A 26,408-nucleotide genomic window follows, 5' to 3' on the forward strand; every position below is an offset into this window, starting at 1 on the left:
TATAGGTGCGTTCTGCTCAACAAGATTTTGCATTTTAAAAGAGCGCTTTGCACGCAAATTGAGATGTAGATAGAAGTAACTGCTTTTTCTTTTACACAACATAGAAAGTAACTGTTATCTCTTTCATACAGTACGAAAGCAAGATAAGACAAACATTAGAAAACATTGCCGTTATCATATATTGGCTGCGTCTATTGTTTGACATTTTGATTTCTTCTTTTGAGAGAACTTTATTAAGTCGGTATGTACAAACATTGTAGTTATAATAAATACATACTATATATAAATATATAATGAATACACACATATAAATAAAACTGAACTTGTAACGTGAGCGTCACTGGAACTGCGGACTCAACCAAGCGTCCGTTTATGCTCGAATCGCTCATGTCCGTGACGCGCGGGGAAATGCGTTGAGCACGGCGACCAATCAGAGCGCCCGCCCGGTATCAAGATCTTTTACTATTTTATTTCTAATTACGCCAATGGCAGTGCGTTTTCATTATAATGTCGTCATGATAAATATAAAATAACTTTTTTTTAATTAAATTAAAATTATATTCCTTTTTTCGACACCATAACTGATGACCATATTTTTTTAGTCCAAGAAAATTCGGAAAAAAATCATCGCGGAACGCGACGAATTGAACTCACGAGAGCACCAATGTACGGACAACGGCACATCAGACTACACATTTTTGTTCGAAAATCGCCTCCAGTGCAACGGAACAAGATACGTCAATGTGTAGCTTGATGTGCTAGTGTAAACCTAACAGCTGGTGTAAACACCTCAGGCGGTAAACCATCCCGCCCAGGGACGCCGATTGTATACCGCCGAGGAAAGCCTGTATTAGTTTTATTCGTTGTTAAATTTTAAATGCATTGATATGGTAATATGAATCCCGGGGTTTTTTTGTTTTATCACGAAATGGGTATTTCCATACTAAGAAAACGCTCAAACTTTAGGTAACCTCAATTCCGATCACTGGTAATAATGGAAAATCCATGATCTCACCTAGCACCCATAGTGCTAACCGCTAGGCTTTTAGTAAGGCTTTTTATTTCAGTAGAGCTCCTTGTGAAAGAGTTCGTCCGGGAAGTACTGCCACCGTACTTAATTCTGCCGCAAAACGGTAATGTGAACATTACTGCGTTGTTGTTTTGAAGGGGACTTATTAATTTATATCTTAGGGTGACGGGCGCAGTGGCAGTGCCCCTCAGGTCCTTGAGATTTAAATCTTTTAATTCTTCGCTTAACAACTGGCATACATGACTTGTATGTCCCGTCACATGGTGTCATAAAAAAGGCCGTTAAGGTGGTCAAAATATGTTCTTTATGGGAAATGGGTTTTTTGCAAAAAGTTAATAATTGTCATGGATAGAGTCACCCTTTCGATCTCTTTTATACACCCAGTTGGTAATCACTAGACCGTAATATTTCCTATCTATTGATACGTTCCACAACTCAGGTACATGCAAAAAAGTTGGGCATGAAGCCAAATTTAAACGTCTTTGGTTCATTAGCTCGATGATTCATATGAATTGTTGTGTGCAAACTATAGGCTTTGAAACTGACCTAGTTATCCGAATAGTCACAAATTGCTACATGAGAGCTATTATTCTGCGAATTGCATTTATTTCATTGTATATGGTGTCCTTTAATCGTTTCAGATTGAAGTGGATCCCAGGAAATCAGCGGATACCGATGACACGATTAATAACTTTAGTTTGTTAAATTTGGATGAAATACTCAGTGATAGAGGAGGTAACATTTGAATACTTATTAATATATGCTATTTAGTATGTATACTTTCGCTAATGAATACGTATAGCTACTCAAATGGGAAAATCAGCTTCCTACATGAACTGAAAATGATCGTTTCTAGTTAAAAATTGATTATTTTTTTAAATTTTTGTACATTAAGCTTACACACTTTTTTCATCTATATATTGATTTTTGTATTTTCTGTATTGAATAAAATATAAGTACTAGTTTGGTAAGTACCGTAGTAAATCAGTATCAGGGTGCTTTTCAGGTTAGTTTTCTCTACCTAATTTCGGTGACAATTTTTATTATTTATTTAAGTATTCTTTTAATAATAGTAATAACACTCAACATAGTATATGTTATCGTGAAATATTAAATAATATTTCAGGACACTACCCTCGAATATTAATACTAATAATATTAGTATTCTAGAACATTTAAATAATTCAAATTGCCATCAAAATTAGGTAGACAAAACAACATGAAAATTAACTGTCAGTGTTTTAAATAGAGTCTTTATAGCTACTCCTCAATACTCAAGATAGAATATTAATATATCGACTTACATTTGCCGGGTTACCCTCCAGGTTTGGGTCATATCAGAGTTTAAAATAGCAAAGTGAAACAGAATGTTTACGTATGTTTCAAAACAATTACCATTTTTTATTCACTGACAATGGTAATGATCCCTGTAATTTTTGTAATATTCTTATAGAACTAACACTAGCGCAAGGCTAGTGGCCGCCATAAAGAAAATAATAATAACATTGTGTTGATATATGTTTTTTAAATGTAATTTTTTAAATGAATTAACGTTTTCTAGAGCTTTATCATGCGAAGTGATTATATTACAAATCCAATTTTTCCAATTTTATTCAAGATTACCAACAACTTTTCTGTTTTAGGAGGTAATGCAAAACCTTCGTATTCAAGATGGAGCAGCTGGGGTGCATGCAAATCACGACACAGGACGAGACGCAGACACTGCTTACGGCACAAAATATGCGGAGACAGCCTCAGAATTGAAGTCGCTAGGTGAATTTTGCGTATATTGTATGAGGTGTAACGTCATTTACTATTTTTACACCTCATATACATAAATGTAAATATTATTGTAAACTGACTTTTTGTAAACTACTCGACGAGTACACGGTATTTGTTTTAACGAAAATATTTGAATTATGTTGAAACGGCTGTTCAATTCTTCACAAGAAATGAATATTTATAACTATCAAGAACTACCATGCTACAAAAGGAGACTTACAGTTTTTTAAATTTTCACAATTACTTACAGTACAAATTGTTATTGTGTAAAGTTTTGGTGTTCTTAGGAACACCTTTCAACGATCGGCGTTCGTAATTTAAAAGCCGCTCCTGGAAATGTTCAGCTTTAATGTTGTCCAATTCTTGAAACTTGATACAGTAATACTGAGTTTGGTGGTATACGGGACTTGTCAACTTATGTCTCAGGGTGACGGGCGCAGTGGTAGTGCCCATAAGATCTTTGCGATTTAAAAGTCTGAATAGCACTGCAACTTATCGCTTCAAATGGTCGCTTACCACCAGGCGCATGACTCGTTCGTCTTGTCACTTGGCATTATAAAAAAATAAAATTAGAATGGGATATTTATTGTAATCACAAATTAGTGTCCTTTGTATAATAAAGGAACATGTGATCACACGTCAAATACTTTATCACATGAAAGTCATAAAAATAATACGAACCACATGAAACAAATCGAGTTCTTAGGTTTTCGCGATTGTTACACATAGAAAATGTAACAATTTTTTCGGATATAAATCGCGTATTTGTTTTTTCAAACAAATCAACGTTTCGAGCCCTTTACAGGGCCCAAGGTCACGGACCTGTAAAGATCCCGGGCCCGTAAAGGGCCCGAAACGTTGGTTTATTTGAAGAAACATACGCGATTTCGATCCGTAAAAATAGTTTAACTTCCTGTACATTAAACAAGTTGTGTATACTCGTATTTTAAATTTTACGATTCTCCCTTCTTACCTTCCTTCCTCCCTTCTATTTAGGCACAAAAAAGTTATTGATTATATTTATTCTTAGAATTTTTAAACTTTTCTACTGACAAGTTGTCATTTTGCAAATTTGGCATTATTACATCAAGGATGCGAATTTTATTACGAACGGTCCAAGTAACAGTTATTCGGCTCCTATGATGCTAAACCACCTAAACTCACACATATTTGAATTTACATTTGGGCATCTATTTTTAAGGTTGAAAGGTCGTAAATGTATATAAAATTAGAAGAACGAGTGCGGTTCAAATAACCGAAATCTGTACTCCAGTTTGCCACGCAGTTTCTTATAGATTACTAAACAGCACTTACGTATATATATAGTATACACATCAAAAGTGTCTAGGGATTAAGGTATTTTTTTTTAATATTTTGTTACTCTATTAAAGTTTAATAAAAATATCCACAAAAAAATTATAAATTGGCGTTAAAAATTTTTTAAATAAAACACCTCATTTTTAGTAATTGGCAAGAACATACTTGATCCCTAGACTCATAGTTTCCCTAAATGGTCCCGACCCAGCGGGCGCTAAAGAGTCCTAGTGGGGCGGCGGGGCCTTTGAAGCAATTGGGGGGCGTTAATGCTGTCCAGAGGGTGCTGCCGGATTTTGAAAAACAAACCTGAATTATCTATATAAACTACACTACATATATGTATATAATTTCTTTTTTGTGTTAATATAAAAAAACGTGTTTTTAATTGTTTTTGTAGTGATGGGCGGTTGAAATTTTTTTAAATTGCCGAAACGGGCGGTGAGCCAAAAAGTTTGGGAACCTATGCCCTAGACATTTTGGGTGTGTGTAATATGGTTTAACCTGTCGCTTCTCAAGCAGAGGTCGTGGACTCGAATCCTGTCTCGCCTACCTCTGAGTTTCTCGGAACTTATGTACGAAATTTTATTTGAAATTTACCATGAGTATTTCGGTGAAGAAAAATATTGTGATGAAACTTGCACATCGAAGACGGTTCCTAACTCTCGGAAAGCGCGTGAAGTCGAAGATGGCCTTAACCCTTGTCTGAAAGGAGACCCGTGCCTAGCATTGGGACGTATACATGGTTGAAGTGGGTGATGTACCTTCACATCGTCATCATGGCAACTTAGGCTTGTGACGATGTGACCTCCTTCCATCATCATCCCACCTTATTATCACTTTCTCTCTGGTTCCTGGTCACTTGTTTCCAAATGTTAAATAGTTCTTTAATTGCCTAGCTTCGCCATGCTCATTTTGTTTCGTTCCGTCGCCACTCTCTGCCCAATTGCTATAGCGAGCAGTGCTGCTCGTCTAATTTTGATTTTTCTTTTACCAGTTCCCAACCTTAATCATGTGCCAATTTTAATACGAATCTAACCGAGTAATATTGTATAACTCGGTCCTTTCGGGGTAAGTCTGTCTCACGTTTTTGGTACTTGAGTAGGGAGTGTTTTGTAGCGTTGTACCTGTTTTTTGTACCCTTTTCTTATTACAGCCTTTTTCTTTTGACTTTACTTATGGAATAAATTTATGTAGACCGAAGTATCCTGTTTTATTGCCGTGATGCTGGTCATGGCATATTAGCGGTTTACAACCTCTTCAGACTCTGTAAACGGTATCTATAGTATCCAGGTTAATACCAATATTTACATTTGTATTAAATCCAGCACAACTATGTACATATTTTTTTAAACCCTAAGTCCGACTGGTAATTTGGTCAGTTGTATATGATGTAAATCATCGAATACCTTCGATCGATCCATGCGGAATCGCACTTGTTTGTAAATACTGCTAACGTCTTATTAATAAATTAATTCCTGGGAATTTACTCAATTGCTCGTGTATGCCTGCATACCGTACATGTGTCTAAAATTTTTAATAATGATAATTCATTTCACGAATGGGTAATAATTATAGTGACAATGAATTTGAATTCAAGAGAAATTTGCTTATTAAAAAAATAGATATTTTGAATTTTAATTTAGGTGATATTGTCAAAGTTAACTTAGGATAGAAAAGTCGCTTTTAGGTTTAAGAATCCTAATTTTAGATAATGAATGCTAGTCAATAATTTAATTTAAATCCAAAAATCTTTTTATAATTTCTTTACTGTATATCATAAGTAAATAAATTAATTAATTTGAGTAGGCACAACAATTAAATAAAGTTATTATTTCGATTATATAGGTACCTTTGGTCTAGAAGTTATATTTTAAGCTTTAATTTGCTTTAAAAACCGGATTTCGTTCAAAAACGGAGTGACGATGTTTTCTAATTTAGCCAACGACTTAAAACCAAATTAAAAAGTCAAATTAAACTATTCATTCAATTTAATCAACTCCCTACTGCTCTTATTTCTTTCGTAAGAAATAAAAAATGAGTAAGAAACTTCAAATTGTTTTAAAATATCATTGGTAGAAAAATGTTGAAGAAAGCTAAACGGATGAGGTTTTGTGTAAAAAGACATTTGGTGGTGTTGCTTACTGAACATTTTTGTGTTCGAATGAAAGTGATCTAGTAAACATCATTATCCCATTTATACGTCCCATTAGTGGGCACGGGTTTCCTCACAGGCGAGGTTTAGGTTTTAGTCCGCAAAGGAGACCCGATGCGGGTTAGGGACCTCACGCGTTTTTTTAGGGTTGTGAACCTTCTTCGACGTGCAGGTTTCACCTAGATGTTTTCCTTCACCGAAAAACTCATGACAAATTTCAAATTAAATTTCGCACGTAAATTCCGAAAAAGTCAAAGTTACCAGCCCGGATTCGAAGTCTCATCCTTTAGTTGAGAGGCGGCCGGCCAAACCATTAGGCTATCATGGCTTTTTTCTGATTATATATACGCGTATTAATGTAATAAATAGGATGCGTATTAATGTGATATATTGCAGATGTAAGCAGTCTCACGATTCTTCTAAACCAATTAAAAGAAACAAAACGACACATGCCAAACCTCGTCAACGAAATGTGCGAATACACATCGTAAGTAATATATTTTTATAAGGTTAATGTTTTTTCAGTTAATTACAAACAGACTTTTTTCATTTCATTCCATATTTATTTTCAAAAATTAATTTTGCATGCTTACGTGATTTGTTTTGTTTTCATTTAAATTGTTTATGATAATTTAGTATTTTTTATTGTCAGTATTTTATTAATTTATTAATGTGTTTGATTTTAATTTTTACTTTATAATTGTATATGGATGTAATTCGTCCAAACTAAATGATTTTATTTAATTTAATTTTATATACCGTATATAAATAAATAATAAATAACGCACACACTCAACATAGCCCCGCACTAGGGAAACCCTGTGTCGCGGGTGCCATGGACACACATATAGACAACCACAAATTACACCCAAACTCACGAGAGAAATAAATGTAGGCCATACAAACATTTCTCCCGACCCGGGAATCGAACCTGGGACCTCTGCGTGGCAGTCCGGCATGGTAACCGTTCGGCCACGGAGGCAGTTAAAGTTAAGTTAAGTTAGTATGTTGAAACTGAAAAGAGAGTTAATGTCAACTTTTGGAAAATAGTCATAAAGTTTGTGAAATTAAGTTTAAATTTGAAAAAGCGAGAATTTCGTTTAGTGACGGTGTTGTTTTCGACATACGATATGCAGAAGAAATATAGAGTCGCGTAATTTCGGCGCTGTCGAATTTCTTCCAAATTATTTACTGAAAATCAGTACAGAATTCGTATTTTAAATTCCGAATGGAAGAAACGCTCACAGTTATTCTATTTGTGAACAGTCCCAAAGGCGCCAGCTGGACAGTGATGATGTCCAGAAGAGATTTCGAGGATTTTCGCCCTGGAGCTCTTGGAGTACCTGCTCGAACAAATGTACGACAGTTAGACGAAGGTAAGTCTGGGGCTTAGGGTTAATTCTAAGGTGATATGCCACGGTCTTTTTTTATACAAAAATTTTTGCATGAATGTAAATTTTACTTTCATTGCTACTTACGTACTAATGTTGTATGGCGAATTATAATGGCTCAGTATATAAATATTGTAGATAGGATATTTTGCTTCATATTTTCTTTGTAAAAGTAAGTAATACTGCATTCAAAGACTTTTACAAAGTTTCTTGCCCCATTTGGGAATCGAACCAACCATAAATTTACTTATGGTAACGTATGGTATGGTACGAGTAATAAACCTTCTTTTCGAATTTCTTCTATTCAAATTATTAGTGAATTCGGGCATTACCAAATTGGCGACTATTTAGTTGCAATGTTTTGAAATTAGAATTAATTTAATTTAGACATTACAATAATTATTTGTTATGCAAGGCTGCAAAGTTGTTGTTTGGCGCGAGGACTTGTATTGAAACCTGTGCAAACGAAGGACCCTAAGATTTCAGAATTTGAATCCTGGGCGTAGCGAGGGTTTTAAGGCACGAGACGCAAAACAACTTGCTGCCGAGCGAAACACACAACTTTTCACTTCACTATAGCGAGGAAAATGGTAGAGGAAAGAAAAACAGTTCAACTATAATAAATCAGTTTTTTATCACCGCTAGATTCAGAGTCGATCGTGTTTTGTTTCTTTTCAATTTATTACTGTACAATTCAATCCAAAATATTGTACTTGAAGTGATTAAAATGATTTTTTTTATTAAGGCTTTGGCAAAGCTATCAGCCTAAACATGAAGTTTAATTATGTTTCTGTAAATATGGCTACCACAAAGAGTATAGGCAATTTGAGGCGGCGTGCTTGGATTGACTCGGGATTCCTTAAAACGGGCCGATACGGGTACTCTAGTTCGAGATTCGTATAATTTCGCGTTTTAATCTTCGATTAAGGCACAATAGCACTATCCTATTCCACTTTAAACTAGATTTCACAAAATAATTGAAAATCAAAATAAGAACGAAAGTTTTCCCTCGAAAAGGTCCAGAGCGAATTGATTAAAATGAAAATTTGAAAAAAGAAGTTTACTTTTGGGTGCGTTCTGAAGTTACACCACATACGTTTTTTTCTTCTTTGTACTATAACTTTATGTAATTAACGAAATTATTTTAGTTCTACGACAAATTAAAATAATCCAATAAAACAATATTAGTGTTATCGTTGTCAATTTAATGTCAGTAGTAATAAGAATAAATTAAATTAAATTAAATTTTTTATAGTCAAAAGAAAAATTTTATCGTTCGTTCGGATGCGTTCTGAATTTGCATCTCATCAATTTTTATTCTTGCTTGTACTTATAATTTTGTGTGATTATTGACATTATTTTAGTTCTTCGACGAATTAAAATAATTTAATAAACAAAATTAGTTATCGTGGTCAATTTAATAGCAACCGTAATAAGAATAAAATATACCAATTGATCTAAATTACATAAATAATGTACGACAAATCACGTAGTATAACGAACGTGTCATTATGATTTTTTTCTTCTTCATAGGATAAAGTTAGGTGCACCACAGTCCATCTACAGGTTCGAATTTCAAAAATCTTTTCCACGTTAGCGTGCAAAAAGCGCGCAGATTTCTAACGATAAAGAAAGCCTTTCCGAGCTAGTGAGGTGAAAAAAATATTACACATGGAGGTCTACTCTCTTTCTTGAGAACGAAATTTCATTAACGAACGAAATTTAAACGAAGTTTCATCAAAAACCTTACTCTGATTCTTTTCAAGAATTTCGTTGTCATTTATAATTTTCCCGAACGACTGTAATGAATGATGTTGTGTAGGTCTTTTTTGTCAGCTACGGTAAATTACGGTTTTACTTTAACTTGAAATTAATACAACTGTTTTGCTTTATTTTTAAATTTTACTTTTAATAATATTCAATTATTCGTTATGAACCACATATTATGTGGTACATAATGAAGCATTTCTTTTAATATTATTGCAGAAAATATAAAGAAACAAATAAAAAAATATTTTGACGTAATTAGCCTAGACGCTATAAAATACTCATTGTTGTCCGATTGGTTTGAAAAGTACCATTTCATGCAAACAATAGGTGAGAAAAGTATGACAACCAAAAACTTCCATATATTAGAAGCTATTGTGGAGTCAAGAGCATGTCAAGCTTGACACTTTGTGCTTTGGACCGTTGTTATCGTAAGCGGCATAGAGTTGAATTTAAGACTTAAGTGTCAAGCTTGACGTGCTCTTGACTGTACTATAAAATGTATTTTTTGTAAACTTATCATACGTAACATTTACCTTATAAATATCAAAATGAAGGCATTGGAAGCGCTTGCTCTCTTAAAAAAAGCAAAAATAAAATGCAGTAAATTGATTTTATTTAATCAACTCACACAATCTTTATTTCCCTGGGTAGAACTTTATTTTGTACACGTTTCCCGAAATTTGCACTACACAGCTTTTGATCTTCGGCCGGCGGCTGAAGAATCAGCTAATACAGAGGCAACCTTCTTTTAGCTTGGCTTAGCTTGGCTTTAATTTTTTTCCCAACTTGAGAACAACAATCGTAAGCTCGTTCCCATGACGTCTTTCTTTTGAAAGTGATAAGGACTCTACTTCTTGAGACTTCTATTCAAATAGAAATGTGCAATATGGTATGCAATAATAAATAAAAAAATTGCCGATTCAGAGATTAATTTCCTACAAATTTTTAAGTCGGGAACTTCACTTATACGTAATTGCTTGCACTGGCGGCGACGACGGTTCTTTCTACATTCTGAACGTTCGTCCCGCAGAGTTACGATCAACAAAAACATTGTTGCAGTCATTTCAATCAAATTTTTAACAAAATTAAAGAGAAGATTCATTTAAGAGAATCAAATGTAGCACGTAGCACTATTAGTTTCGTCAATTTGACTGTCAAAATCAAATTTTCGTTCGGACGTTTTGAATTAGGCTCAACTCACACTGGCGCGGAACCGAAGCATCGCGACGCGTTATGTTTTTCGCCTACAGCATATTCATCTACATTTTCCAATTATTAAGGTACAAATTTGTGTTTTGCAAATATGGAATCGAGCGGCGACGCGCGTCGACGCGTGTGAGTTGAGCCTTAGAGTAAGGCATGGAGTATATAACCAAGAAATAGAGACGAAATAAGGGCCATATATTCCTGGTAACACATTAGCGATACAGCTCTTATGAATATTAACTCTCGTTTGCACTGAAATGTAGACAGGCCAACTACTGACCTGTACACACAGTCTCCGTATATTCCAAAAAATATTCTGTATTTATTGTAATAAAGATAACATCTCTAACAATGCCGTGCTGTTCTATTCGGTGGTGTGGGAAAAACAGCAAAACATCTAATTACAAAAAACGGAATGACATTTCATCGGTAATTAAATATTAAATATGTAATTTTGCAATTTTTGTCCATTATAGCAAAGCTCAAGATAACTGGTCGATTTGAAGTGAAACAGTTCACGATACACATTGACGATACCCGTCGTGTTTCGAACTCGGGCTAGCCAATCGGAGCGCAGTTGTCACAGTAATGATATGGCAGAATAGTTTTCAAACAAATTAAATGACATTTCGTCTCTATTTCTGGTTATATACTCGATGGAGTAAGGTAACGAAACACTAAACGTCAAACAAGTTTCGTTCGAATGAAATTTCGAATGATTTCGAGGAAATGGAATTGTGGTGTGCGAAACTTCGATCGAAATTTCGTTTTTCGTTGAAAAAGAGTAGACCTCCTGGATTCATTTCTGTGTGAGTAACTTCATACATCAAATTAACGCCACAGTTTTTTTTTCCAAGTATCCTCAAAATTTTAGGAGCTCATAATAAAAGTTTCAATTGAATTTTCCGTAGTTTTTATGTATATATTCCCTATATAGTTTAATCTGCACTTATTTTTCTGCTACATTCCTGTGACTGCACGCGTAAACTGTATTACTAATATAATTTATCAGTTTATTAGTTCGCCATGATTTATTTTCTAAGCTTCACCATTTTTATTTTTTTAGGCTACGAATTGTTAAGTATATACCAAATATACTTGAAGAGGCATTAATACTTTAAAATAATAGTGCCTATAAACGGACTTCATAAAAGCATGGGTTGGCATTCCTAAAATTTTCTATAAGTTACCTAATAGATAAAAACGTGCATAGAAGTCATTGAGGTAATCACAAGAGTACGTACTCTATAAACTGTTTAAAGTCAGACTAAGTAATTCCTTAGTCACACTAGAAACCCTTGCCCCTTTCTATAAGAAGTTATCTATACAAAATTCGGAAGATATCTTGAGGGACAACTTACTTTTAAGCAAGACCATTAAATATAACTGCCTCTATATAAATGCATATCTAACAAACTTTGTTGGTTTGCCGTAATTAGACTACTTGGGGTGTATCACTTGAAGTTTGGGTAATTATACTCTGTAAATGTACCTCATAATACTTTTGATTCACGCAGGCAATGTCATATCCGAAACATATGCGGTCGGAAAATGATAAGACAGTCAGCGTACTGTTACTTGGAAGGGAGCTACTGCCACAAGTGGATTCGCAGCAGAATGCAGAGGCGGAAGGACCCAGGTGAACTTGCACATAGGTATAGCTAACAACTCTTACCATTAATATTCTTTAACGTAGCGACTAAACTTCTAATAGCTTTGCAATCCACTAATTAATCGGAGCACCTAAATTGAATTTATAAAAATACATTTGTAATTTATAAAAATAAAATTTTGTGACGTACTATTTTACATTTAAATTAACGCTCAGTATATAGAAAAAGAAACCAATTTTTTTTTAATTTAAATCGCGTGTATTTGTTTTTTTTTCAACAAACACACAAACCATTTTGTCAAAAATCGTGGCGTAAATAAATCTGCAGTAGCAAGCACGTCATGGATAAACCTACACATTCAATTAAATTCGACAAATCTCAGGTTCTTCAAAAAAAAGCCAGTTTACGCAGAATGTTGCGAGAGGCCATTGAAATTTAAAAAAATCCATATTGCAATGGGGAAGATGGAAGATTCTTCGTACGATTCTTCGTACGTTCGATTCGTAGTTTGGGATCCAGTAATTCCTCTGATGAAAAAATCCCAGCAGACTACAAATTTAATTTTATTCACATTGTTAAAATAAATTATCTTTCTTTGAAAATTTAAATTTAAAATATGTAATTAACAACTTTTGCAACTACAGTGACAAATAGGGTGGTATGCATTAATATTAGTTATAACTTGTTGATGACTACTAATGGTAAGTAATTATTGATAGGCTATTTTTTTTATTTTACTTAGTGCTCTGGGACTTGGTTCTAGGAATTCCCCAGTTTGAAGACCAAGTAATTAACAGCGGCGATTGTCTGGCATTGGTTTTTTAGTCATAAATAATAATTACGAGTATTATGATTAAATGAAATGAAATGTAACTTCAAAAAAAGAGGAGGTTCTCAATTCGACTGTCTGTTTTTACTTGTATGTTACGCGTTAACTCAACAAATTTGTGAACCGATTTAGATTTTTTTTTGTTTTTTTGTTTACCCTCTGGTACCTCAGTAGTGGTCCCATTTAAATTTGAAGAAAATATCCACCTCTAAGGGTAGCAAACTAGGGGATGAATGACTTTTGAGGTCGGTTTTTCGTACTCTGTGCTGAGATAATTTTAGCTGTTCTTTTTTTAATGACAGGTAGCTATTTACTATATATATTGACAAAGAATAGCCTAGCTAGCCTTTGTTGTTCCCAGGCAGTCTATTATATTTTTTGATAAAATTTTGTACAGCATTCTAGCTTTGGACTTTATCATCATGTAGAAAGTGCTCTTTCCGCTGATGAAAACGAGCCCAAACACGATACCTACTTTATACCGGCAAAAGGTTAGTAAAGGTGCTTTTGGCATCATCATCAGCTTCAGATAAAAAAACTCTAAACAAAAAATATATACACACACACACACATATATATATATATATATATATATATATATATATATATATATATACATATTTTATAGCGGTTAGACTCGTTTTAACGAGTTGAGAGAGTTTTTTGATCTAAAGAAGATATATATATACCGCCTAAGAATTCGACCTCGACTCTTGGCTGTTGCATCAGGTTCTTCTTCTTCTTATCTTTCGTATCATTCTTGACAGAGTGGTCCTGGTCATCACGTAGTACGTTTGTTAACGGCTGATGTGGCTTGCCTCATGACATCTCGTCATCTCTCTCTGTTAGTGGACTCCCTCGTGCACTCATGGAAAGGACCGCCCACTGCAGATTTTATTTGATAGATCCATCGAATGGGTGACCGTGCCGTCTAATGCCCTCCACTCTGCCTTGCACAACAAGACGCTCTATGGAGTCAACATTCCGTCTTGAGACATGACCGAAGAATTTTAGGATGCGAGTTTGCACCACATTAGACAGACTGTAGCGTACAGTAGCATCAGGTTAGGCAGGTACAACATTTGAAAGGGTTAGGTACAGGAGATGTGTGTCAAATTCGAGTTGTAAGATTTGATCCGGAACGTACAAATAAGAAGAGAAATTTGAAAAAAACCTATAATTGTGTAGGTAAACACTACGCATTATTTTTTGTTTCTAGTCATATTGCTTAAGCCATACTAAAAATTTCTGGATTCTGATAAGTAAGATCACATATTATGTTTATAATAGATTTATTGTTTTTCAAAGTATATGCCCTCACTATTCACACACTTTTGCATTCGTTGGAACCATTGTGAAAAGCAGTGGGACTAGTCTTTCGTAGGGACCTCTTCAATGGCTTCGTGGAATGTAAGCATCGCCGCTTCCGGGCCTGCATATATATCAGAAACCTCTAAGTTCATGTTTGATTTTTGGAAATAATAAGAAGTTTCTTTTGGAAAAGGTTTGGATTGTTTGGTGTTTTGAAAACGACGCCACAATGAAAAAACACATGACAGTCACTTATAGTAAAAAGTAACCTACTCATAGAGTTCCTTTTTCAAATTTCGTATTTATTTTTAGTCATTTGTACGAGTTGCCAGTTCCAGGAACTTTCAGTACTCTCCACGTATTTTTCCTGTTTGCGTAAGTGTGTTATTTCAGACGGAAGATATATACATATCTATCTATATCTTCTATCTATCTATCTATTTATATATATACCAAATAACCCCAAATTGTCTATTGTCTTATTCTCATAAGCCTAATCCTTCGTCAAAAGACGAACGAACCAAAATGATCGCTTTTAACTAATGAGAGTAGCGTCCATAAATGCAATTTTCTCCTAACAACAGTGTTCATCCAGAATTTGCAACAATGCCGATAACATTCAAATTGAATTAAGTCGATAAGTTTCACAACTAAAGTTATTTTCAAACAAACAAGATCGTAAAGATTAGGTTATTTTTATTATTATTCCCTTAGTCGTAGAGTTATTTACATTTAAGTAAAATTCTAGGACTATTTATAAATAGTTAGTGACATTATATATAATGTCATTAACAGATTTAGTATGTAAGCATATGCCTAAGAATTTGGTTATTCAAGTACTAAAATAACTAATATACTAAACGACGACATTTTTGTATGATTTTATTCTCCAAATGTACAGTTTTATTAGATGTAATTCTTCAAAGGTGCTCAAGTGTAGTGTGATGCATGTGCTCAAGGGGAGGCTCATGCCTCCTTGAGCACACGTATCACACTACGTACGTCATCATCATACGTCACGTCAACTCTTTCAGTCCTGTGCCGCCCAGATTTTCCTATCTAAATCACGTATATTTGATTTTTCAAACGAACTTTGAAGGCGAAAATATAAGACGTCGACAATAGCTATTTATTACCGTTCAGGGGGCCAATCGCGCTAATTGTCAAAGGTTTAACCAAAACCTCCAACCTCGCCAATCTGACACGTTGTGTACATTTCGTATCGCGCTAACTGTCAAAACAAAAACCTAAGCCAAAACTTAGACGTGTGACACGTAACGCACATTTGGTATCGCGCTAATTGTCAAACGTAAAACCAAAACCTAAAATGTTGCAAATTGGTATCGCGCTAAATATTTTGACATTTTAACCTCACATGTAACCTTGGGGGAATAGATTAACCTTTGCAAGGTCAAGGTTTGTGTGGCAGTTAATGGAGAGTAACTTTTCACTACGTTTATCGTATATAAAAGATGTTCCACGGTTACTTAAATGTTTTGGAAAGTGTTTATGAGGTGGATGTGGCCTAAGAACGGGCTTTAAATAAAAGAAAAGCATAGAAAGACGATCACATTTAACATGTCTGAGGAGAAATTCCGCAAACGATATACCGTTTGGCCACGGAATTCATTTCAGGATTGGTGGAAGAACTATGCCTACATATTCTCGTTAAAGGACGGTCTGTTGCATTGGATGTGGAGACAAAGGTAAGGGTTAAGTGGAATCCGAAAGTTCTCAGTTTTGCATAATAACCAAAATTTCTATACTGTGTAAATCATTATTAATTTTGTTACAGATTTTAATAGCTCGTATAGTTTTTAACAACTGGGGCGTACCAGACCCCCATTGGCAAGTGCTTATCACCCTTTCCCAAGCCAGTGTCAGAGAGGCACAAGCGGTAGCTGCTTCAAATAAACCAGTTATTATGAATAAATATGCAGCTTTCCTAAAAGGCATGCCGAAAGAGATGGTATTAAAAGGCGGTGAGAAAATAAGCTTTACAATGTACATTATATCTATTAGTTCTTGTCTTATTTCCTGTTGTTATTATCAAATTAAAATTACAGATATAGGTAAAATATGTATAGTTGTATAAAAATATATTACAAGGTTACAATTTATCTCTTTTAACACTTGACTTTATACAACATATCGTCCCCTTACAGTGAAGCCTCACATATGCATTTTCAGTTTGTTTTTACTGATTTTTGTTGAATAAAAATTAATAATGTAATAATATAGTATCTAAAAGAGGTATAATTTAAGTAATTAAAATGCTAACTACACACATTATTGCATTTACTATACTTCACACCATATTTTTATCTTCATCCTAAAAAATTACATAGAAATATGAGGTATTCATTCTAAGATGACGATGTATACCTATTGTAATTGTTTATTATCTTAATATCTAAATTGATGTATACTTTTAAGAGGTTGAAATAAAAAAAAGAGTGTATTTTTAGTTTATTTATTGCCTCAATCTACCCCAAATCATCCTTCATTTCCAGAGCGAGCTTGCTTTTGATTCTTCAAAGAAGTCTGAAACAAAAATATGTATATAGGAAGATTGGAGACCTAAATTTAAGACTGTGCCATACCTCTCATGAGAGTAGTGACAGATAAAGCAGGATGGGTATTTATATACATACAGTATGAAGCCAACATAAACGCCAGAATGTTTAGGGGCCTTTTCAAAATACATTTTAAAAAATGTTTATATCACTGTGGAAATATAAAGGGGACAAAAGTCTACAGATTAGACCTTCGTTCCTTACGCTCTTTCAGATTTCCACAATTGAACATATCATCAGCAGGAATTAAGAAAACATGTTGAAAACAAACCTGTTATTCTTGTTAAATAGTCTATCAAAAAGGTTAACTGCAGGCACCAACTCGGTAATTGCTTTGCAAATGGCAGCTACGGATTGGGCATGCAGATCATCTGCTTTGGCAGAAATAATAGCTGCCTCAGCCTGCACCCTGCCAGCATTCACTTGCTGCAAGAATGCTTCACATGCTCGCTGCTCCTCAATGCATAAGAATTCTACCCAGCTCTGCTCCAACGCTCATCAGCTCGCTGTCAACGAAATAATAGATGTGATGGAATAAAGAGTGGGAAAGAATTTGCTCAAATTGAAAGTTACTTTGTTTTTTAATTAATAATAAAGAGTGAGAAAGTTACTTTGTTATTGAATTGTATGTTTGAAGTTATTTTGTGCTAGAGTTGGTGTCCTTTAGGAAGGTTGGTAGGGCCTCTGCCGCAGTCGATGTGGCGTAGATTCTCACCCTGCTTTTCATACCATTCCATACCTGAATAACAATAATAACATCGCATATTATAGTGATATGAGTTCTGGTACAATAACGGTGAGTGATCCACTCACTGTATCCTATTACCTCGCATTATAGCTCACCTTTTGGGATCTATTGCGGGGCCACAAAATAGCCACACACTCGCACCAAAGGCGTGCTGATAACACGCGCGAACAACGCCGAGCGAAGTCATTCTCAAGCCAAATCTCTGTGCGATTCGAACTCCAGCAAAGATGGAGCTGGCTTACAGTGGTCGCTCGCCGTCCGACCGCATCCACACTGGCTGAAATACGAGCATCATTATTAATTCTACATTGCTAACATTTCGAAATTAATAGTAGTTAGCGTACCTATTTGATTGTATAAAAAGATACTATTTTATTAAATAGAATATTAAAAAAGGAAAACAATGTGTAGGTACTTGCCTCTGCGTGTTTTATCTACAACAACAACACACTAAATTCAATTAATTTGGTTCAAATCACAACACATATGTTTGTTTACAATAGAATTTAATGACATTTCTTTTACACACTTTTTTAAATCGCTCTTTTATAGACTTGAATTCGTAGATATTGACATTTCAGTGCGTTTTACGGTAAAATTTAGTCGGTTTTAGGAAGTCAAGGCACGTCTCTTAAAATTTAATACGAGGTTATAGTTTGAGGTTAATTTGAGGTTTAGGTTCATTAAAACTGATAGCGCGATTGCATTTTGTGCGTCGGTAGAACCATTAATTAACCAAAACCATAACCTCAAATGTTGTAAGGTTAAACCTTGCGAAAATAGCGCGATTGGCCCCCAGGTCTCGACGGTGATATTTTGACTTTTATAAATGCCGAATCTTTCTGATTATGATCGAGGTTAGAAGATTTCGTAGTATTTTTTTATATAGACGCTCTTTTTCGATAGAAATTATTTTTCCTCACTACCCTCTTCTTAGTGTCAAAATATATGATTATGAAAGTGAAATTAGTTTTCGGATCTAAAATCGCGTGTATTTGTTTTTCAAATAAGATAAGGTTTCGGGTTCTTTACAAGTCGTATAAAATATTAAATATAATAAAAATCACCGTTGTTGTGTAATTCAAGCTAGTAGAACAGTATTACGTCAGCAATTGTCGTATTTATTTACGAAACTTACACTATTGAATTCCTTTGTTTTCGTATATAAGTTCGGTAAATAAGTTACGGTAATGCGTGCTTTGATACCCAAGTTTGTTATATATTTTCATAGTTTTTATTTATTATCTCGCTTGCTGTGTTTTATGAATTGTTTTGTTGTTTTGCGAAATGCCGGTTATGTAAATGTTGAAAAAATATTTCGTACATTTATCTAGTGCGTATGTTCTCGCGCTTGCTACACATTGGAAATGAAGTCAGCCGTGACCGTGTGACTTGTAAAGAACCCGACACGTTGTAGTTGCTTTGTTTGAATAAACATATATTTTGTAAATATAATTATGTTTCATTTACCAAGTTGCTACATTTTAACAAATTAGAAATGTAGATAGATATACATTTCCATTTCTAATAAATAAATATACTTTTTCTACTCCTGTACCTACTTAATATGTCAATTTTAATTTCATAAACAATATCACATACGTGCTCTTTTTTGTAATAAATCAAAATTCTATTGTCTATAGTACTCGTAACTGAAGTGAAATAATAGATTGTGTAAGGGCGGTAAATAAGAAATTACTAACGAGGGTCTATTTAATAACTCGAGGTTTGTACGTCCGTGATACATACAATGTGTTTCATCACATTTGCGAGGAAATAATAATTGCAATGTTTATTTCATGTATGAATAAATATGGTTCACAACAATTATGGATTTTGCAAATGGCGGGTATTTTGTTTTTTTTTTCAACAGATGGCCAGCTAGCCATTCTTCCATAGATAATACACCTCTACTAACTAACTCAACTAACTAAAATGTTGTAAAAAGACGCATACACAGCCATGATGGATAGTAAAAAAATGCAAAATTTTTATACAGAAAATAATTATAATTAATTATTAAAAATTCTTAATAATAAGTATTTAAGTAGTATTTGGCTGAATTGCAATTACATTTTTGTTTAGATAACATTTTAAGTGAAGTGAAGAATTTTAAGAGAGTTGCCTGGGATGAATGACCCTTATTTCGTCTCTATTTCTGGTTATCGAGTATTCGATGCCTTTATATAAAAAGAGATTGGTTAAATTAAAATATAAGCAGTACGTGGCCACTTCTATTCTAATATCTATCTTTGGTTTTTCGTTTTGAAGCGTTTGTTAGGTTTTCATTTGAGTTTGTTGTCATGGATTGTTAACAAAATGTACATTAAATATTGGATGTATTTAATCATTTTATTTACTCGTAGGAAAAGTATTTTATGCAATCATTACATAATTAGGTCTTAAAATTTCGTACCTATTATTAAACACGATACTCGACTTTAAGAACGCTCAGTATGCAAAGACTGCATAAAATATTCTTGTCACTTATTTCATTTACGATTTTATTGTGTATAAGAATTTTATTGTTTTCATTATCTAAAGGGTTAATTTAATATTAATTCCCTGCTTTAAAGGTACATAATTCCTTATAAATGTTAGAAGAAATCGAAAAAGGAATTGCCAGAATAGCCTTGCATCAATTCCTTTGTTTCGTTAAATTGCTTTGATCAAATTACACTTTGACCTTCAAGGTCAATTGTTAACACAGTCACGAAGCAACGAAATAATTAATTACCTGCCTTTGTAACTTTCGTTGGATTAAGCCAAGGAAACAACACTTGTGTTTGTGGGTTTGAAACACCATGTACAATGCACATACTCTATAATTTCCACCTAGTTACAAAACATTTTAGTAGCAGTAGATTTCCTTGTGAAAGAATTCGTCCAGGATAGTACTGCCACCTTGCCTATTTATGCCGCCAAGCAGTAATGTCAGCATTACTGTGTTCTGGTTTTGAAGGGTAAGGGTGTTGGTGAAATTACAGACACATGAGACTTGTCAACTTATGTCTCAGGGTGACGGGCGCAGTGGCAGTGCCCCTCAGATCTTTGCGATTTAAAGCTCTGAGTGGCATATAGACAGGTATGTAGCTTATCATCAGGCACTTGTACGTCGTGTCACTTGATTTTATAAAAAAAAGTTTACAATTAGAAATTGACGACTTCAGTGGTCCAACGGTTTGCACTGTGGGCGTTGGATGTGGAGGTCTGTGGTTCGATTGCCGATGTTCTGGGTAGTGCCCCGGAGTGAATTCCGGTGCTCTGGCACTCAAAAGTACAGTGAATTTCCCAGTTTGAGAATAGGTAATTAGTGCGGATGTTTGGCAATTTATCACTATCAGAAAGACCACTTATTTATAGCTAAATATTTATTTTTCTTAACTGACCTTAAAAAAAAGGAGGAGGTTGTCAATTCAACTGTATTCAGACTTTTTTTTATGTGTATGTTACGCGATTATTCATTTGCATTACTCATTGGTAATCTCATTGGCATTTATGAACTGATTTGGATGATTCTTTTTTTTGTTGGAAAGTGGGTACCTCAGGATTGGTCCCATTTACATTTGAAGAAAATATACCACGGCAAACTAGGGGATGAATCCGGTTTCGAGCACTTTCCTGCAACCGATTGTTAACTGTTTAGTTTCAGTTTGTACGTACATATAAGCAAAGTTTAAAGTCGATTTCTTTTTTTTAATAAAAAATATTGCTTAGTAGGTATACTAAACTTACGTGTATTACAAAATAAATAACATTTTTTGTATGATACGAAGTGGCGGGACGAACAAGTCGAGAGCCTAGTGGTAAGTGACATGCCATAACAGTTGCAGCGCCGCTCTGAGCTTAAAATACCAAAGGTCTAAGGGGCGCTGTCATTGCACCCGTCACCCTGAGACATAAGTGAAAAAGTCCCATGTACCTATAATTTCACCAGCTCACTTGCCCTTCAAAACCGAAACGCAAGAGATAGTACTATAGTAGAGTACTTTCCTGGACGAACACTTTCACATGGAGCTCTAGTTACTAAAAATAAAAAATAAAAAAGACAATGCAGAGGAGTTTATGTCGAAACTAGAAATATGCAGTCGACGAAAGAGGTACCCTTCGATTCGCGGGCTAATTGGAAAAGAAATATAATTAAATTTGTATTGAATTGATATTCAATTACTTTTTGCGAAATTAGTCCACTAGTTCGTTATAATTATTAATACAAACAGCGAACACTTAGAAAAAATTCCTTCGATGCGGCCGGATTCAAACCGTCGTGTTCAAGCGAACTAAGCCACGAAACGAACCAGCGGACCTCACAAATTTTTCTATGTGTTTGTTGTCAGATCTTTGTATTTGGTTTTTCAATGACTTTTTAGCCGTAGCGCCATCTATGAGAAATCTATGATCCAAGAAATATAATTCAACTTGCAGAGTACACACGAGACATACAAGACGAATGGATGCCACCACCCGCACTGGCCATTCACCCTGAAGATTCCCATACTACTCGCACGCAGGTGACAGAATGTGGCAAGCTGGGTCGGTATCGGTCCTATGCAGCCCGCAAGCGTGCTCATATGCAGAGTATGATTCGCATCATTGGAGGCCGACCTGCACCGCCTGGTAAATGGCCGTGGCAGGTTGCTGTTCTTAATCAGTATAAGGTACGGTGAGTTTTAACATAAAAGAGACTTTTATATTTTTAAGTGACGGGACGAACAAGTGGTGCGCTTGGTTATAAGCAACTTGTCCATGTCTGTAGTAGTTGCAGTGCCACTCAGAGTTTTAAATCGCAAAGATTTGAGGGGCACTGCGAGCCCTCACACTGAGCCATAAGTTGACAAGTCCCATGTCTTATAATTTTACCAGCACCCTAACCCTTCAAAACCGGAACACAGTAGTGCTGACATTACTGCTTGGCGGCAGAAAGAGGTAAGGTGGCAGTACTTCCCTGGACGCTCTCTTTCACAAGGAGCTCTACTGCTACTAAAACTATAAAAATATCCAAAAATAAGGATAACATAAAACGATTCACATCGGCTTGCCTGATAAATGGGTTCATTTAAGTATTAAAGTAAGTCATATTTTACTAATCCACCAACGTCACTGTTATTTTATTTATTTTTTTATTTCATTATTTATTGTACAGGAAAACACAAATCACATTTGGTAAAACGGAAAACACAAACAAAAGCTACTGCTTATGTCTAAAAAAAATTTGTTCCCAAATTTGTGACCAAATAAAAAAGTGTTTTGTGACCAAAATACAGGATACAATAATTACAATAATGAGTTTACGTGCACAACAAAACAAAATTTATTTATGTAATAAAATAATAATTAAATAAACAGCAAAACTATTAAATTACTACGGACTATACAAATACTTAGATAAATACATTTTTCATATTATAATATCTATAAAATGGATGGAACGGAGGATAAATAGTGCTCCTTGACTCTCATTTTAAAGATTTTCTCATTTTATTACTTACCGATTGCAAAAATCTAGGAGGTTTTCAATTCGACTGTTTTCACGAATACTTCGATATTTGTGAACCGATTTCGTTGATTGTCTTTTTGTTGGAAAGGTCAGTCAGTAGTAGTCCCACTCAAATTTGGAGAAAATATTCCACCTCTAAGGGTGGCAAATTTGAGGATGAATCCGTTTTATTGAAATTCGCCCATTTTCGTTACCGATTTTAATAAAACTTGGCACATAGATGTATTACAATGAAAATAAAGTGTTAAAATGCTTTTCCACCGGCGAGGCGAGACGAGACGAGGCGAAGCGAGAATTGAAATCTCGCCGACCTATTTCCATAAAAATTTTTTTATGGCATTTGCATTCGCTTTCCGAATTTCAACGCTACTTTTTGAGTGAATTATGTAAAACCCTTTTTTGTTTTAGTTTTAAGGTCTTAAACGTACAAATAAGTTCAAGCAATGTCAATAATTATAAAATTACAGAAATATGTAAGTTAAATACAACAGAAAACGATATTTTAGGTCACACGAATGAGATAGTGTAACAGGAATGATTTTCTCATAAACATAAATGAGAAAGACGACACAGTAATGAGAAATTATTATTACAACACACATTTTATCATTCACAAAAGAACATTTAACAACATTTAACATGTAACAAATATTTTAATATAACTTCTATTAAAATCCTTCTCATCCATGTAAGACCATCATCTATCTATATGTAATTAATAATTAAATCTAAATCATAACGCACACACTCAACATAGCCCCGCACTAGGGAAACCCTGTGTCGCGGGTGCCATGGACACACACATAGACAACCACAAATTACACCCAAACTCACGAGAGAAATAATTGTAGGCCATACAACTATTTCTCCCGGCCCGGGAATCGAACCTGGGACCTCTGCGTGGCAGTCCGGCATGGTAACCGTTCGGCCACGGAGGCAGTTCAAATCAGTATTTTGTTAATGTCATATAAACTTTGTTGTATATCAATATATTATCGTCACCACCATCAACATCATCATCATGATCACCATTATCATCAGCATCATTACCTTTCACATCGTTATCACAATCATCGTCATCATCACTACAATCATCATCGTCATCATTATCATCATCATTATCGTCACCACCGTCATCACCACCACTATCATTATCTAATTGTTATATTTCAAGTAAATGTTTGGCTTAAAGTAACTGTTTGGCTTAAAGTAACTGTTTGACTTAAAAGTAGACAAGAATGAGAGCGACAATAATGATATTTGGATACATTTTTAATTGTCAAGTGTGTAGAATATGCTGGAACGTTATAGAAGTGCAGGTTTACAACTGGTGGTGGTATATTTACGTTATATTGCAACTATATTGTGTACATATACTTTTGAAAACGATGTAATGTTTTAAATGTGGTTACATAATTATGATAAACTCACAATCCTAATCGTGTACATTTTAATGCAATTATAAATATATAATATGCATTGTATGAATATTTACGAAATTGATATGGATGTATGACACCAGGACTATATATTTTTCATTGACTGTAGTTTGTTTATTTTTCTCTGAAATAAAAGTATACCTTTTTTAAAATGGTGTCGTGATTACATATTTTTGAAAACAGCACAAGGTACATTTTTTGAAATATCTAATATTTACGTAATTTCAAAAATGTGTGAACGTTTACATTTCAATGCACGCGACTGACTGTATTCCACAATCTCGCCATTGACATCGCACGAGGCACCGTGAATCGTGTTTCCGTTGCAGAGTTAATAAATAGTCTATATAGGCAGCAATACGGTTCAATGTTACATCAAAAAAATGTTTCAAATCTCGTTTCACCCATCCTCGTCAATCTCGACCATTTCTACCGAAGATGCGCTAGGAGAGAATTGATATTTTGCCATATAAGTTTTAAAAATCGCTCGCCTCACCGGTGGAAATATACCCTTATGGTGAATAAGAGCTGATTTGACGACAGAAGTGGCAGACAGACGAGATAATCCATCATTAATGTACAGCAGCTACCTTGCGTTTGGGCGCATATGAATCGTTTTAATGAGGACTGTCATATCCTTTTCAATTATTATCGTTGGGAGACCGCGGTGTTTATCCGCTTTCGGAATGTTCGTTACTTTAAATATTAGGTCGTTTTTCTTTAAAGTTTTAATTTTTGTCCAAAATAATATTACGAGTTGGCTTTTAGAAATCCACTTTTTTTATAATTTCAAGTGACGGGACGAACAAGTCGTGCGCCTGATAGTGTTCCGGACAGGAGCCCGCGAGGAAGATAAATATTGAACGCTATCAGCGTTCACACAATGAGGATTATAACATGTGTTTAATTTGAAATTTACAGTTTGCTCGCAGCTCTTATTTGATGATTAGAAGACACACGTCTTCTGTAGAAATTGCCGGACTGCCACGCAGAGGTGCTAGGTTCGATTCCCGCGCCGGCAGAAATATTTGTATGGCCTACATTTATTTCTCTCGTGAGTTTGGGTGTAATTTGTGGTTGTCTATGTGTGTGTCCATGATGCCCGCGACACAGGGTTCCCTAGTGCGGGGCTACGTTGAGTGTGTGCGTTATTATTATTATTGTAACATTAGCTGTATACCACAAACAAAGGCGCTATTTGATTCTTTGTTACTGAAAATTCGTAATTTTAATAGTACGATAATTGTGCGATTCAGTGTGACCTATGACATATGCCTGCTAAAGTTATACGCGTGGGTTGACTCAAAAGCGACACTTGACAGATTTAAGGACCAATTGTTCAACTTCTGTTTCCCGTGTTGATACAGTAAGACAGTGTGATGGTAACTTGCAAGTAGTTGAGATGAGGGTAGCCTTCGACAACGAATAAGGGTAGACAGATATGAAAGTCTATCCTTGTCAACTGCCGTTTAGCAGTTAACCCGTGAGCACAAGCCTCTATAACCTTTTGAAATTTTGTAAAAAGAATAAAAAGTTACGCCGTGGGAAGAAATCTCTCACTACTGACAATAATAAGAAAAAAAATTGTTGGTAATTTTGGCATTTCAATAGCGTTAAAATTTCAAATTTGACCAAGATATGTTGGAGTTTGACTCTATGTTGGAGCTTCACCTGGATGTTAACGTATTGATTGATTTATTAATTCGACTAGGTACTCATTATAGATGAGCGAAATAATGTTTGTTAT

General features: G+C 34.7%; 1 protein-coding gene across 1 annotated transcript in view; it reads left to right on the top strand.

Annotated features, from left to right (window-relative positions):
• Window positions 1-26,408, top strand: part of LOC113236576 (vitamin K-dependent protein C) — an 88,982-nt gene that overhangs the window by 30,874 nt on the left and 31,700 nt on the right. The window contains exons 3-8 of the mRNA XM_026472714.1: window positions 1,672-1,765; window positions 2,674-2,803; window positions 6,678-6,768; window positions 7,548-7,657; window positions 12,166-12,287; window positions 22,151-22,383. Coding sequence (XP_026328499.1) covers window positions 1,672-1,765; window positions 2,674-2,803; window positions 6,678-6,768; window positions 7,548-7,657; window positions 12,166-12,287; window positions 22,151-22,383 — 780 coding nt within the window. The remainder of the gene's footprint in view (window positions 1-1,671; window positions 1,766-2,673; window positions 2,804-6,677; window positions 6,769-7,547; window positions 7,658-12,165; window positions 12,288-22,150; window positions 22,384-26,408) is intronic.

The sequence above is a fragment of the Hyposmocoma kahamanoa genome, unplaced genomic scaffold (assembly GCF_003589595.1).
Source record: "Hyposmocoma kahamanoa isolate Upper Pololo Valley unplaced genomic scaffold, ASM358959v1 92, whole genome shotgun sequence".
Classification (NCBI taxonomy): Eukaryota; Metazoa; Arthropoda; class Insecta; order Lepidoptera; family Cosmopterigidae; genus Hyposmocoma; species Hyposmocoma kahamanoa.